We start from the raw sequence: 15,876 nt of genomic DNA, 5'->3' as shown, positions 1-15,876 counted from the left end.
ACATGTTCTAGCCCTGAGTTCATTCAGGATAAAGATTATTAATTTCTAATGGTTCCGAAGGTTCCCACCTTGTTCCACACAAGGTGTATGTGTGGATGATTGGCTTAAAAATGGTGCCATTAGGCTGAAAGTCGATTACCGTTGGGGTCAATTAAAATATCGCCGGTTTAGTTTTGAAAATGGCACGGTTGTGGATGGTTTTTCTCGGGAACTGTCTCTTGTGGAGTGCGGAACGTACTTTCAGACAGGATAGCTCTAAGGTTAATTGTCCATATATCCTCCAAGTCCGAGTGCCAGATGGTGTACAAGATATTAAACCTAGTCTGTGAAAAACTCTTTCCCACTGTAAGCTATTGGAAACAAAAATCCCAACTTTAGTTCCGTTCCAAGACAGTTTCTTCGACAGATTCAGATGCAAATATTAAAGAAGGACTATACCAACCAGTTTAAGCCATTTCTTATCGACGTAAAGGTCAGCTTTTGCGATGTGGTTCAAAAGAAAAGCTACTTCACCTACGGCGTTATATTCTGGAAAATTTTAAAAAAGTTTGCTCTAATGAAACACGTCTGCCCGTTCTAAGTATGTCTATAGACGTTTATTGCACTGCACGGCTTATATTGATTTAATTTTTGTTATCAAGGACGACCTCATAGTTCCACAAGGCTACTTAGAAAGCGATGTTTTGCCACCATTTCCCAAAGGAATTTTTATACCCTTGCAGAGGGTATTATAATTTTATCCAAAAGTGTGCAACGCAGTGAAGGAGACATCTCCGACCCTATAAAGTATATATATTCTTGATCAGGATCACCTCCTGAGTTGATATGAGCATGTCCGTCTGTCCGTCTGTCTGTCCGTCTGTCTGTTTCTACGCAAACTAGTCTCTCAGTTTTAAAGCTATCGTCTTGAAACTTTGCACACATCCTTCTTTCCTTTGCACGCAGTATATAAGTCGGAACGGCCCGGATCGGTCGACTATATCCTATAGCTGCCATATAACTGATTGATCGGAAATGGTATAACTTTGACGTTTTAAAAGTTAGAGAATTCAAATTCGACATGAGAGCATTTTTTGGCAAAACATTACGACATGCAAAATTTCATAAGGATCGGCCGACTATATCCTATAGCTGCCATATAACTGAACGATCGGAAATGACCCAACTTTCGTGTTTTTGAAGATAGAAAGCTGGAACTTGGTACAGATTATATTTTTGGTCAGTTAATCCGACCTACGAAATTTCATTAGGATCGGCCGACTATATCCTATAGCTGCCATATAACTGAACGATCGGAAATGACCCAACTTTTGTGTTTTTGAAGATAGAAGTTTGCGGAATTTTTAGGTTTTGTATTATAATAAATTGGGTTATTTTATCATATTCTTATAAGGATCGGCCAACTATATCCGATGTTTGCGATATATATCCGGTTTTAACTGCAAGGGTATATAAGCTTCGGCTCCGCCCGAAGTTAGCTTTCCTTTCTTGTTTTAATTAATCTTACATTCTGGAGCAACGCAACCATACCCGAGAATTGGGGTACAGTAAAGCCCTTTATGGAAACGAAGGATATGGTCAAGACCAAAAAGAATTCAAGGGTATAAGAGGCATGATTATAAGTGAAAGCACACCAATTTTTTTAATATTCGCTATTATATTCGCATTAGTTGTTTTAAAATTTAGTTATTGTATGTAATATGTCCAATTAAATTTTAAAAGCACATTAACAGTCAAGAGTTCCTAACCCCTGAATGGTGTTCAATGGTTTTTGACCCACAGAAGAATATTTCAATAATTTAAACTATTGTTTTGATTTATATTTTGAATCGAAAAAAATGGGGTTCTTTAAATATGGTAATATTTGTATAAATGTCGAGATTTTTTTATAATGTCAATTAAAACTTTATTAGAGTTTTGGTTTACTGTGTCTATGATTACTACGATTCTATGGAAAGTGCTGGGAACCTGCAATAAAATGTTTCCAGTGTCCAAGTACTTACCGGATTGAGGGTGGAGTTGAAGTACCCCAACCAGAGGAAGAGCGAGGCCACGCTGTCGCTAATCTGACAGGCAGCACAGAGGGGCATCGTTAGGGCCATAACGAAGAAGGGCAGCCAGCAGACCACAAAGGCACCTGTGATGATGGCCAGCGTCTTGGCCGCCTTTCTTTCTCGCTTCGCCTCCAGAGTCTCCTTGCGCTTGTTCACCTTCTGCATGGGATTGGCGATGCTAGACAGCTGCTGCTGCTGCTGTTGATGCGGATGTGGCAGTTGCTGCTGCTGCTTGGGGCGGGACTCTGGGGTTAGGGGGGCGGGACTGGTGGATTCGCAGAGCGGATGCGCCTGGTTGCAGCTCGTCAGCGTGCTGGTTTTAGCCGTCATGGGTCCGGCGGAGGGGGCCACTGCCACTGCAGCCATCGGAGCCACTGGCGGTGAGGTGGGCGTCTGCGGCGACAGCGCCGATATCGACGTAATTGTGGTGGCATTCGACGTACTGGCCCCGCCCCCGCCCCCGGCTTTGGCTGATTTCTGCAACTGCTGCACTTGTTCGAGCTGCTGTTGCAGCTGCGGGTCCTCTAGCACCTCCACCCCATTGGACTTGCACTGGTCCTCCACCTCCAGGTCGTCCTGCTCCTCGCCGCCTTCTGTGGCATTTGGTGTTGGCATTGCTGATGTTGCGGTTGTGGCTGCCAGGCCCTCCTGGTCCAGCTCCTCGTTCGTCTTGCCATTCAGCTTGCCCGAGCTACCAGCCGCTCCATTGACAGCGGACACAGACTTGGCGGTGGCGCCGCCGCCTGAGGACGACGAAGCGGAGGCCTTGCCTTGCTGTTTGGCCAGGGCAACCAGGTGCGAGACAGTGGCTATCTGGCTGCCGGAAGTGCTGGGCACCTGCAATGAAAGCAATGAGGGCTGTAATTAGCTAGGCTCGGCTGACAGTGCTTATTAAAATGGACTTTCCTAACATTTTTAATACAGATTCGAGTACTTTCGTTGGCCTAAGATTAAAGGTCTTATGGAATTAATTTGAATATCTCAAAAACTCTTAAACTTTTATCAAAATACTAAAAATTAAAATTTGAGGCAAACGGGCTAAAGAAATGTATTGCTACTTTATAGAGAATTTGCAACCCGGATCCTCAAAGGACAAAAGATACCTTACCTTAAAAATTCATACCTTTGGAATAATTTTGTATATATGTTTATACCTATATTCTGGGAGTTCTGGTAGGAACTACCTAGTCAGATTGTAGCATCGCCTATAGGACCAGCGGCTCCTATTGTAATCTTTTTAAAAATTTTCTCTTGGTAAAGTTATATACCTTAGATAATTAAGTTATTTTACAATTCGATCTTCTCTTTCATAGACGAGAACTCGCTGAGTACACTGCATACCACGTCTCTTCTAGCCCCAGAAGTATTATCATTCCGAAGCTTCAGTTTAGAAATGTTGTTCTGATGGCAGATTTTTCCAAAGGAATTTGTATTCTTTATTTCTACTTGAGATGGTTTTAAGAATCTACTTATGAAAATATCAGTTCAACTACTCTTATAGAATAAGCTTTATGCATAGATAGGAGGGACTTTGGTAGAGGACTACCAGGTGTCGAGATGGATTAGTACGAGGTATATTGCCAGGACTATAGCTGTCCTTTCTTGTATTAGTTTCATGAAGCACCTAAGGGTTAATCTTTCTTTGAGAATATTTTTCTTCATTTAGAAGGTCCTCTGAAAAAGCTCAGCTTTGCGTTCTATATGCCAAGTATTTCTCCGCATATGTTGGGGAAGGGAGTATTCTCCTACAACAATAGCCCTTAGATACATACGTAACCTACCTAAACACACCTATAAGTTTAAAAAAGTATTTTTCAAACTTAATGCTGATTTCTCTATTTCTGTATACAACTTCTGGGATATTCTCATTCTCTACCTCAAAACGATTACAGTACAACGATTTTTGGGCGGCTTAATCGAATTACTTTCTCCGAATTTGCATTTTAAATCAGTACCAGCATTGCATTCATAAATTTATATACAACTGCTCGGCTCGTCAATTTTCATGGCGTTGGGGCCATAAATTTTGGTAAATGAATAAAATCAGTGTGTAAATATTTACTTTCGTTAAGCTCGTTGGCCATTTGGAGGTTCGTGCCCCTCCCAACCGCCAAGCGTTCCCCATTACCGTCATTTTTATCAGACCTCAGCCAGTCGGAAGGGCTGCTAGTCTGCTGGCCAATTTGTCGGATGTACCTTGTTCATACATTTTCGGGAAGCCGAGTCCTGGTCCTGGTCCTGCTAACGGCTTGTCTAGCACTAAAATTCCCATAATCACCTGTAATTTGAGCCGGGCCGTAGGTGTGCTTCGAGCGGAAGTGGCCGCAAAGTGCTAAAATGAACTTTACGTGTGATAAATTGTGTCTACTTTGCAGCTGGCGCTGGATCTGGGGGCTTAATGTTAGGGATGGGCATTGATGTTGAAGGATGCGTGCGATAGTTCCGTTTCCAAAGATTTTAATCGATGGAAGCCTTTAATTGCAGAGTTCTGTTTCATATTTTTCATTGTCACGAATTTAATCTCTTAGTTTTTTTATAGCCTTTACTTTCGGCCATCGCCTTTTTGGGGAAAAAGAAGCCAAGTTCAATTAATGGGCCGACCAAATGAATTTTATGACGGCAATGCTGCCATAAATTATGAAACATATTGTGGGGAGCCTGTAATTTGTGTCTTTGTAAAGACATTCAAATTCGACAATGTAAAAACGGCCGTTCCGGTTACGGTAACAAAGGACAATGCAGGATAAATCTCCGGACGGAGAGGCAAGTTCCCATCAAATTCAATGGACTTTGGCCAATTGTGCAGAAATACAAAGCAACAAAAGAGTGACCAGTGTGCAGTGGACACGTGTGTGGAGTGTGTAGATGGACGGGTGTCTTTGTCATGGCCCAAATACAAACAAACAATTCGATTTTGATTCAATTCCTGCCCCCAGCATTTTTAATATTATGTTGCAGGGGCCAAGCTCAGCAAAAAAGCAAAGCAAATTGAAGCCAAACCGAAAGACACATCAACAACAAAGCAAAAGGGAGGTAGTTTAATTTATTTGAGAAACTGTAGTACTGTAGTTTCATTTAGATACCTCCGGAACAATGGCGAAATATAGATAAAAGTTGAAAGGGAAAGCATTTCCTCTCTGATTGCAACTCGGGAGGTATTTCACTTTTTTTTTTTCAATTTGCACCTGGTGGAAATATTATTTTCCCCTCTTGTTTCGCTTCAGTAATTATACAGGTGCAAAAAATGTTCTACAATCTCTACCTTATGTAATATTTTTAGTTTCGCCATTTTGTATTTCCTTTTATCGCCATTTTGTATAAGGGTGAGTTGTATTCGTGCGAATTTAGATATGTATGTTAAAGGGAAAGGGAATATCAGACCCTATATGGTATGCATAACGAAGCCTTTTCGCAAAAGTATCGTATGTCGAAAACCAAACTTTACAATATAAGCATGAAGAATGTTTTTTTTTGAAAAGTAATGGTAAGAATAGAATTGAATACTTCATGATTGGCAGGATTGTGGAACACATATTTTATAACAGTCGAACATTAAAATATCCATTTTGGCTTAAAAGTGATATACGACATTTTCGCGGAAATGCGTCGATATAATCTTGAGAAGATATATGTATACATATATATGCATCCGTCTCTAGCAGTAATCTCTAACGCGTAAATCGCATACCGCTTAGAGACTGTAACAGATATTGCTATGAGATTTTGCCTGTGGACTTCGATAATATTTGGATTTTACAATCTATTCCTTTTATTAAAATATTGAATGTATAGAAAGTATAGGGAAGAGTAAGAGACAAGTACCGGGTATCATAAAGTCTTGAAACTCGATTATAGCTATCCCAGTTCAGTTTTTTTCAATATATTCTTATGGACGATATTTTACTTTTCTGTTTGAATAAGCTGGGGACTTTCTGGTCATATTTAACGCACACACAACTATAATAATAAATTTATATATTTGCTCGGGGGCTTGCGTGCGAGAGTGTGTGGGTGCGGGTGTGTCGGTGTTTGTTTATTTATTTGGCTGTCCACTTATTTGCCCAGAAGGGACTGGAAAGGGAAGTGGCCCAAAAAAAGAATCAGCACTGGAGGTGTGTGTGTGTGGTAGCCATTCCCGAGTAAATATTTAATCTCAGAGCCAAGGCTTGAGAAGCGAGAAGCCTTTTTGGAGCGGGCGGATTCTGGCCAAGCGAATGGAAACGAAAGCTGTTAGCCATAAGCCATCAACATATTTTCCTCAATTACTCAAGCGTATTGAGTGCCTTGTTAGGCGGCCCAGAATCTGAATCTGAATCGCAATTGGAATCCACGGGTCAAGAAGCCAAAGGCCTCAAGCCCGACCTCATATACTCCTGTTGCTGTTTTGTTTTCATATCCTTACAGAAAGTATCATGTTTCATCGAAAAATTTGTCCAAATATATGGATTAATTTTTCTCTTTTGTTGAAGATTTCTTTGAACTTTTTTTTAATAAGATTAAGAGATGAATATTAATGAAGTAGCAAAAAAGTTTTAAAGATAGAGTATTTGTTATTTTGGATACTATCTAACCATTTCCTGTTTTCATTTGAATCTCTCTCCGCCGAATTCCCTTTGCTTTTGTCTCCTGTCGGGGGAAAACGAAAGCGTATCCTTGTCACAGCTTATATTTGACTTTGCTATTACTTAACCGGCACGAACCTGGCGATTTCGCCTGGCACGCCTCCTTTGACCTCTGTCTCTGATTCTGTTTCTGTTTCTGGTTGAGGCTCTGTTTCTGTTTCCACTCCGTGCAGTGCCCCGGTCCCCCGTGACCTTTGACCAATCGAGTCGCCTGTGCTTTGCCACCTCGTTTCGACTAGTCCAAAAGGTATTGGCCCCGGCCTGTAGCAATGCAAACAAAACGCCGAAGCAATTTATTTGGGCTCTGCTCTTTTATGACTTGCTTTCGCCCCTTCGCTTTAATGTGTGTTATTATTGAATGTGTGGCCCTGCTCGGATTATTTTTCAGCCATAAAATCGCTGGCCGAAAATTGAAGTACATAAAATGCGGCTAAATACAAATTTTGGAGCTTGGATTGCCCTTCTGAACCGCTTTACCGTTTACGCCTTTCCTCCCCAGTAAACCGTAAGCTTTGCCTGCACTTTATCGCTGACATTTGGTCGAGTCGAGGGTAATTCTCCAGGATTGCCTGGCTTTATCCTTGAGGGCGCGGGTTCTTAGTTCAGCCCCCAATGGCGACTGTTACCATTACCAAATGGACATCAATTTCCTAATTGATGGGCTTATAAAAAGGTAATATAGGGATATACAATTGGCAATTAAAAATTTCAAATCAAAAGATATACTCTTATACTCCATAGCTGGGTGAGTATAAACTTTAAAGGATTATCCCCCGAGACTATTCAATCTTTTGGCTGGATCTCTGCATAATTTAAGCACACCTCCAGGTCGTCCCAGTATGTCGGAGAAAAGGTATTTCCGCACCCGCAAGGCCCCGGGTCATTATCAACAAATGTCGCCCAAGGAATTCTCAAGTGCATATTGCTGCGATGCCAGCTGGCCTAATGAGACATTAGCCAGGAAACAGAAAGGAGCAAGGGATGCTGGAGAATGGCCCTGAAAACAACACTGTGAAAAGGTAGCCAAGAGGAAAAATCATTTCAAAATCCCCAAAGGTGAGAGACTGGCAAAGGGCATATGGCAGTGGGAGTCCCGCTCATAATAAAGCGGGAAATGAGCTGAACTCTACGGTTGGGTTTATTTTTGGTCAGCCTATCTGCTCTCCAGTATCCGGATCCGTATCTGTCCGTGTTTTCGAGTGTGCCGGCCTGCTGGGCTGCCGGGGTGCGTGTGCATTTCAGGGAACAGGAAGCAAAGCCTCGGCTCAGATCGTTGGGCACATGTCAGGCGTTATGAAATTTGCTTTAAACCCAAAAATGCGCATTGTTGTTTCAAAAGGTACACTTAAAGTCTTTCTAAGGTTAGAATTAAGAAATTTAAGAGCATACCCATTAAATAAATTATATAAGTTAGTTCGAAATAAATGATAATAAATGTAGTCTAATTTTAGAATGCTTTTTTTCTATTCACAGTTTACGAACTAATGGTTTCAAAATAAAAAGCAGAACTATTTTAATGTTCTTATCCTACTATTCCTTAAAGCTAAACATTTTAAGTTCGCATTAGGTTTTTTATTTTAATTATAAAGTGTTTAAAAATTAGTTTCAAGATAAAATTTAAAAATAAAATTATACAATTTATTTCTTAATATAATTTAATAAAAAGTTTTTCTTAGAGTGCACCCACATACCTCGATGCCAGCCCGACTCTTGCTGTCCACATTCGAGCTGCTGAACTCGGTGTCCTCGACGGTGTTGACCGTGTTTGTTGAGTTGCCGTCGACTAGGCCCAGAGCCCTGCCCCCGGATCCGGCCCCGGCACCGGCTCCGACTCCGGCTCCACCAGTGCTTCCGGCCTTGGTCTTGGCCGTGGAGAATCTGCCAAGGCGTAAACGCAGTCGATTAAGTTTCGTATCTGTTGCCGCACCTCCGTCCGGCTGAAAGAGAGAGATAGATGCAAAGGGGAAGAATGAGAGGGGGCTAGAGAGACTAGAGAGATGGACGATAAAGTTTTCTAGTTGTATCTGCATTGATTTTTCGCCTTTGACCCGTGTGCATGGCTTCAAATTAAATTCATACTTCTTCGCACAGCATTAAAATGAATAACAAAGGCCGGGCCAGAGCGGGCAAGCTGAAATTTACATTTTCGGCTTTTTGTGCTGCCTTACGCTTCAATAAACCGCAATTTGTACGCATATCCAAAAAATTGGGTGAAAAAAACGAGAAAAAGTTGAAGTCGAACCGAAGGATCCCATCCGATCCGATCCCCTTTTTTTGTGTCCGCATTATTGTTCTCTGGCTACCATATGCATATGTAAGTGGGTTGCGTCCCGTAAATAAATTGTGTGTATTTGTAACAGTCACCCAGTCAGCTAGGCAGCCAGGCAGCAAGCCACCCAGGAGTAAGCATCCTGCCACCCAACGGGGTATCCTGCCGGCTGGCTCAAAATAAATTTCACGTTTGACTGCTCTCAGCGCTTGACCTCTTTGATTTTTTGTTCTCAGCCGCGTATCCTTTTATTTTGGTATCCTCTAAGGGTAGTGTATTCAGTGTTTTTTTTTTTGAGGCCGATGAACTTTCTATTTTGGGAATAAGTCATAAGAAAAACAAAAGAGATCTTCTTGGAACCAAAGTTCATATCTATACATATTTGTCTCTTTTTTAAGCTGCTTCATAATTAGCTCACTTTTTTTTAGAATTTCAACAATTCTTGACAGTGTAGACCAAGTTCGATGTTTCGCCACTTTTTTTGAGGCTTTTTGTCGCTTTCAATCCCACCAAATTAAAGTAATTGAGTAGTCGAACCCTTTGCCATCTGCCCTGCCTCGTCATCTTTGTCGACTGCTGACCCTTTGGCGAGTCGATATTGCTTTAAATAAATAAAATTATGCTGATTTGGCCTGCGTGTGCGGAAAAAGGGTTCGAGCTTCGAAGCACTACAAAATGATGTGAATATTTGCGCAAATAGTATTAAATGGGTTTACAGCTCCCACGCATGCCTGACCTTCATTTTGTGGGAAAGTTCTCCTCAAGTATCCTGCGGGTTGACGAAGCACCCCGGATGCCAGTACCACATAGTAGTTTGCTTTGAGAGCCCGGCTGTCGGTCAGATGGCTTATTAAATATTAAAGAGTTTAAGCTTAATTAGACACAACATAAAAGCAGACGGAAGACGGGTTCGCCAGTGAAATGAGATATCCCCCCGGGGAGAAAACTATAGTCTGCCCGAAATTAATAAATAACAGGCCACCGGCACCGGTCGAGATATTCTGCTAAAGTTTCTTAGCCGAAAATTCTAGGTGGTGTGAAATTTCAATTGCTCCAGGTTCCATTGATTTTCCACACAAATATAGAGGGGGTATCTTGTAGGTATGTTCTAGGCCAGGGAAAAACCATTATAGTCGATGCCTTGAAACGAGCATTAGACAAACAATTGCCTGGCAACTTTTCCACGGGGAATTGCTGTCACTCGAAGTCGAAGGAAAAAAAAACTAAAGTATCTGGTACTCACTTAAATACCAAGGACTCACTGCAAACAGGACTCGATAGCACACACACACATGTGATAAGAGCGATAAGCGCTCTCTTTTCAGCAGCTTGGCAATAACGATAAGGATATGGATAACCTCAGCTCAATGCGAATTTTATGCAGATGTGCTGTCAGCCGAGGTTCTTTTGGCCCGTTTCCGTTTTGGCCGTTTTGGCCTTAGTCGTTTCAGTTTTTGCTTTTGCGCCAGTGTGTATTTAAGCGCTTGCATAAACGATACACTCAGCCTGTCTGCCCTCGTCCTTTTAGCCATTTCTGGCACTTTGGCTAATTTATGTAAATTGTTTTCTTATTTAATTGTTTTTCTTGCCAGGACATGTGTTTAGCTTCCGAAAAAGAACGCACGAGTGTCTGTGTGTGTGTGTATTCAATAATGTGTTTTCATGCGATTTATGTTGGTCCTGAGTGTGACAAGAATGTCCTGGTATTAACTACACTGGGCAGCAAAATTTATGGCTAGGCCAGGGCATAGTCTCCATTGGGAGCCTAGGAGGCAAAAATTAAAATAAATCCGCCATAAATAAAGTCAAATCAAATACACAAACTGAAAATCATTAATGGCCATAATAGAGACTACATTTGATTCTTGGCAATGAACATAAATTAAGTTTTAGCTTTAAATAAGCTTTAAAATATTATGTGTGCCTATGTCTGCTACTTTCTCGCTATTTTGTTGTCTAGTTTGCTGACTAAAGTGGCAGGAGCTTACTTTCTTTTTCGAGAAGGACAAACACGTCTCCTCATGTCGCAGATGGCGAGTTGGCCAAATATGCTTTTCACTCAAGCCGCTTTCTTCGATGTTTTGTCATATGTTTGGCCATGAAAATAGTGTCAATATCTGGCGCAATCAATTCGAGATGTTGTTGCAAATGTAATTGTGATGATGGTCCACTGAATTCGAAGGCGGCACACGTATGTACATGTATGTATGTTCTATGAGAGGCCTGCCCTTAGGCATTTTTGTGTCCTTCGATGTCGGACTATTAATAACATTTGTTCGCCAACAGTCCGTGCATAATGCCAATGGCCGAATTACAGATTATACCTGCTTTCTTTAATTGCATTTCCTTCCCTATCATTAATTGCCAAATCAATGGGATATTAAATATAGGTTTAATGCTTCAAGGATTTAAATAATTTAACCCAAAAATTATTTGGCAATTTGTCCGCCATAAATGCTAAATTTCTGATTGCCACCATTAATGCTATAATGGCTTCAAAAGCAATTAGTTGGAAATTTATTATAAAATTATCGCCACAGCGGGATGATAAGGAAAGAATACATTTCCATGCACCCTCGTCAAGGAGCAGGAAAGCAATTTTTAATCTGAAAAGAATTTAGCTTTCAAAGAAGAAATAATGACACCCAATGAATAGCATAAAATAATTCTAACTATTTATATCCTTTTAAATCCTGAAAAATTGTTTTATTCATTAAATTACAACCTCTATGTGGCTCCGATTAGAAAAATCTCTGGTGAGTTTGAAAAATTCTTTTAATTCGATCCTCTAGTTCCCAGGACGGGTGTAAAGGATGTTTCAAATGAGTGGCAGGGTGTGTGTATGTATGTGTGTGAGCTGGGTAAATATATTCTAAAATCAACAAGCAGGTCAGGGAGTGAGTGCCACTAAATGGATGTGGAGCCATGGCTGTGGACGAGGGTGTGGGCTGATGGGAGTTCGGTGTTGGGTGTGCCGGCCTCGGTGTGCGGGTAAGTGTGTTGACATGTAACTAAAGCACGCATGTGAAGCTAGATTGGGCCGGACATCAGAGCAGGACATCAGAGAGAAGGATATCAGGACAGCACATCGGGGCAGGACTTGGGCCGGGACATGTGTACGATTGGCAAATAGTGGACAACTTGTCTTGTTTGCGCATTGAATTTGTGATTCCAATGACTTTTTGCCAGCTCCTATACACACGTGTCTCCGGACAGTTGAGGTCGCAATAAAAGTTGTTCATTTTGAAATTACAGCGGATTCTATCAGAGATTTGGTTTTAGCATTTTCCAAATTGAATTTTGATTTTTTTGACTTTTTTTTACTTGCATGTAGCTATTTTTGTAGCCACAATTGTGTCTCCAAATGCTCACATGTGTTGGTAAGTGGTTGCAAACATTTCTACGTCAAATGGTCATTTTCAATTTAGTAAGCACTAAGCTTAAGTTAAGTAGCAACTTTCCGGCAGGTCAGGCCCAGATTCGAAAAAGAATATATACACAGGGGGGTGTATAAAAAGCCTGGATTAAGTGAACAACAAAACAGGGAAAGGTGGCTTAAACAGGGAGTTACATTCAGCTGTAGGTACTCTATCGGGAAATTAGAAAAGAAAAAGATACATGTCTGATTCTTTGAAAGAAATTAGTTTTTAATTTCGTTGATAAAAAACTTTTTCCAAAAAATAAAAAAGGAGACAAGAGAATGGCAACATCGTGTGTGTATTAGTTTGACCAGCTGTCACATTAGGGGCGAAACTTATTCTTACAGGATACACACACCCACCCAGACAGGCCAGTCAGGACAAGCTGATGCTTCCAGGACGGCCACTTATCGCTCAGCTTTCAGACAAAAAGGCTTTAATGTCCACGTGGCGTATACTTTACGTAAGCCATCTTCTACTTGACCTTCCAGCTCGGATAGGTAGGAATACCAAATATCCTCGCAATGCATATTTCATCACATCGGATGATACAACTTAATTACACAGACCATTCCCTTTTGGTCGTGAGGTCATGTTATGCATATTTAAATTGGACCCCATAATTACCAACGGCCTCAAGTCATGTGCATAGAAATTTTCGAAAACGTTGCCTGCGGTTTGGCCTTTGACTGACTGACCCTTGTCTCTGGCTCGAAATTGTGGTGGGGATTCTGGGTGGTATTGACCAAGGGTCGGGGTCATCGGGCGCAATGTGTATGGTTTGTTGGTCGCGGAGAGGCGTATTGCGTTCGAGTACATAATTGCAATGATTGTCGACATTTTCGAGAAGGGGGCTTGAGAGGATACAGGGAATATAGGGTATATTCCACACATTAGCTTTGCTTTAATAATTTATTTTAAACTTTATTTAAAAACAAGAAAGCAAAGCTAACTTCGGGCGGAGCCGAAGTTGATATACCCTTGCAGCTAAAACCGGATATATATTGCAAACATCGGATATAGTTGGCCGATCCTTATGATTACATCATAATAAAACCAATCAATTACAATAAAAAATCGAAAAAAAAGTCCCAAGCTTCTATCTTCAAAAATACAAAAGTTGATATTTCTACCAAATACCATTTCCGATCGTTCAGTTATATGGCAGCTATAGGATATAGTCGGCCGATCCTAATGAAATTTGGCATGTCGTATTATTTTGCCAAAAATAGCTCTCATGCCCTCTAACTCTAAAAACACCAAAGTTATACCATTTCCGATCAATCAGTTATATGTCAGCTATAGGATATAGTCGGCCGATCCCGGCCGTTCCGACTTATATACTGCGTGCAAAAGAAAGAAGGGTGTGTGCAAAGTTTCAAGTCGATAGCTTTAAAACTGAGAGACTAGTTTGCGTAGAAACAGACAGACGGACAGACGGACAGACGGTCAGACGGACAGACGGACATGCTCATATCAACTCAGGAGGTGATCCTGATCAAGAATATATATACTTTATAGGGTCGGAGATGTCTCCTTCACTGCGTTGCACACTTTTGGACAAAATTATAATACCCTCTGCAAGGGTATAATTAATCATTATAATAAAAATCATAGCTATAATAATTATTTAGGGTTCCTGAAAATTTCACGTTTTAATGACCCACCTGATTATTATTAACCGCTCCATCGACGGGCCTTGGTCGACGACGGTGTATGCGTTTCCGGGCCGTTTGGTAGATTTTCCAATAAAGCGCCAATATGACCATTAGTGGCACATAGAATGTGCAACAAGTGGCAAATACCTGTAACCAAGGGTTGATACTTCCGTTTTAAACAGAATATTCACATTATCTTACCTGATACGAGACATCCTGGGAGACCATGCACTTTTGCTGTTCGATGCGTTGCAAATAGTCAGGATCCTTCCAGCCAAATTGTGGGGCCAAGGATACAATCACTGCAGCGGTCCAAACGCAGAAAATCATCATAAAGACGCGATTACTGGTCCTCGAGTGGATGTAGTCAATATTGGTCACCGCCCAGTAACTAAAACAACAACAAACAAAATAATAAAACAAATTACTAAATAAACTATTATTATAAATTACTTTTTTATATGTATATACATTGTATATATGTTTGTACATTGTATATATTTTTGAACTTCTAAGTTTTATGTTTATATTTTATTATAGACATATAATATACATTTAATGCTAATGTTCAGTTTTAAGCACAATACATATCGCGGTTTAAAATTCATATTTATATGAATTCTAAGAAATTTCTAAGAAATACCGTTTCTAAAAATTTAAATGGAATAAATTCCATTTATATTATCTATAAATAGAATTTTATTTCATTAAAACCGACAGAAACAATTATAAAAATGGACAAAGTCGAAGCTTGTATACCTTTCCCCCGTAAAAAAAATTAAGAAAAAATTCCCAAGTCGATAGCTTTAGTTAAATTAAGACTAGTTTGGTTAGAAACTAAGAAACGGATAGACGGACTTGTTGCATAATTTTTGACAAAAACTAAAACAATCTCAACACGGGTATGATTATGATTTCCAGTTTAATACAATCTCTTCTCCCTCTATGGGTAAACCCAAGATAGAGGAATCGTCCCAAGCGGCTCTTATCACCATTGCGGTTACTTTTGGAATCATCTGCAACAAACCGCCGATTCAAAATTTCCCATTTCTCAGAAAACCATGCCGCGTACTGACCGCAAACCTTGAAGTGCCAGCCACAATGCTTTAAAGTTTAAACTGAAGCCGAGGCTGGGGCAAGCACGTGTTTATGTATTAATTAAATGCAATTTGCATAAACAAATATTATTTTGGCTTGTCGAGGAGGTCGACTCTGGCCCGTGTGGGCATGTGTGTGCCTGAGCCTGTGTGTTGTTGTGTAAGTTGAAATCAACAATTAAATGAGTTGACAAAGCACTCGAAATGAGCCATGGATAGATAGATAGTATCTATGTACGTACAGAGTCGGGGCAGAGATGCGGCAAGTGGCAGGGCAAGTGGCATGTGGCGTGTGGCAAGGGTAAACCGATGCCAAGTGCCGTTGCGGCCATAGAGCATAATTTAATTTGTCTACAATTGGGCACTTAAACGACAGCTTTATAAATATTTGGGTATGCGTGAGTGAACCCAATAAAGTGTCACTCGATAGAGGCCGCTTAAAACCACGCCTTGGACTTGTATAGTTTCCAACGAAGCGACTGGGTGTCTTCAGGCTTATCAGGCATACGCCGTGGGGTCATCACACATAATAAATTATTGTGACTGCTGGGTGGACGATGAGTTATGTTGTACGTCTTAACCTGGACCGACTGTCTCATCGTGAAATATATATATCAGTTTTTTTCCCATCTAGAAATTGGCCTCGGGGTCATTAGCATAATATAATCGACTTCAAGTTGCCTATTTTGATTGACTGCTTAAAATTAATGGAATTTTGTGATTTCGCTGTCACTGCTCCGCGAAAAAATACGCACAT

At 40.7% G+C, this 15,876-nt stretch overlaps 1 protein-coding gene across 2 annotated transcripts in view; it reads right to left on the bottom strand.

Moving 5' to 3' along the window:
- Positions 1-15,876, bottom strand: part of 5-HT1A (5-hydroxytryptamine (serotonin) receptor 1A) — a 70,105-nt gene that overhangs the window by 3,942 nt on the left and 50,287 nt on the right. For both annotated transcript variants that reach the window (XM_017251270.3, XM_070277907.1), the window contains exons 6-9: positions 14,224-14,413; positions 14,032-14,169; positions 8,368-8,613; positions 2,004-2,891 (exon numbers count right to left, since the gene is read on the bottom strand). In XM_017251270.3, coding sequence (XP_017106759.2) covers positions 2,004-2,891; positions 8,368-8,613; positions 14,032-14,169; positions 14,224-14,413 — 1,462 coding nt within the window. The remainder of the gene's footprint in view (positions 1-2,003; positions 2,892-8,367; positions 8,614-14,031; positions 14,170-14,223; positions 14,414-15,876) is intronic.

Source organism: Drosophila bipectinata, chromosome 2R (assembly GCF_030179905.1).
Source record: "Drosophila bipectinata strain 14024-0381.07 chromosome 2R, DbipHiC1v2, whole genome shotgun sequence".
NCBI classification, from domain to species: Eukaryota; Metazoa; Arthropoda; class Insecta; order Diptera; family Drosophilidae; genus Drosophila; species Drosophila bipectinata.
This window is presented reverse-complemented; position numbering and strand designations above follow the sequence as displayed.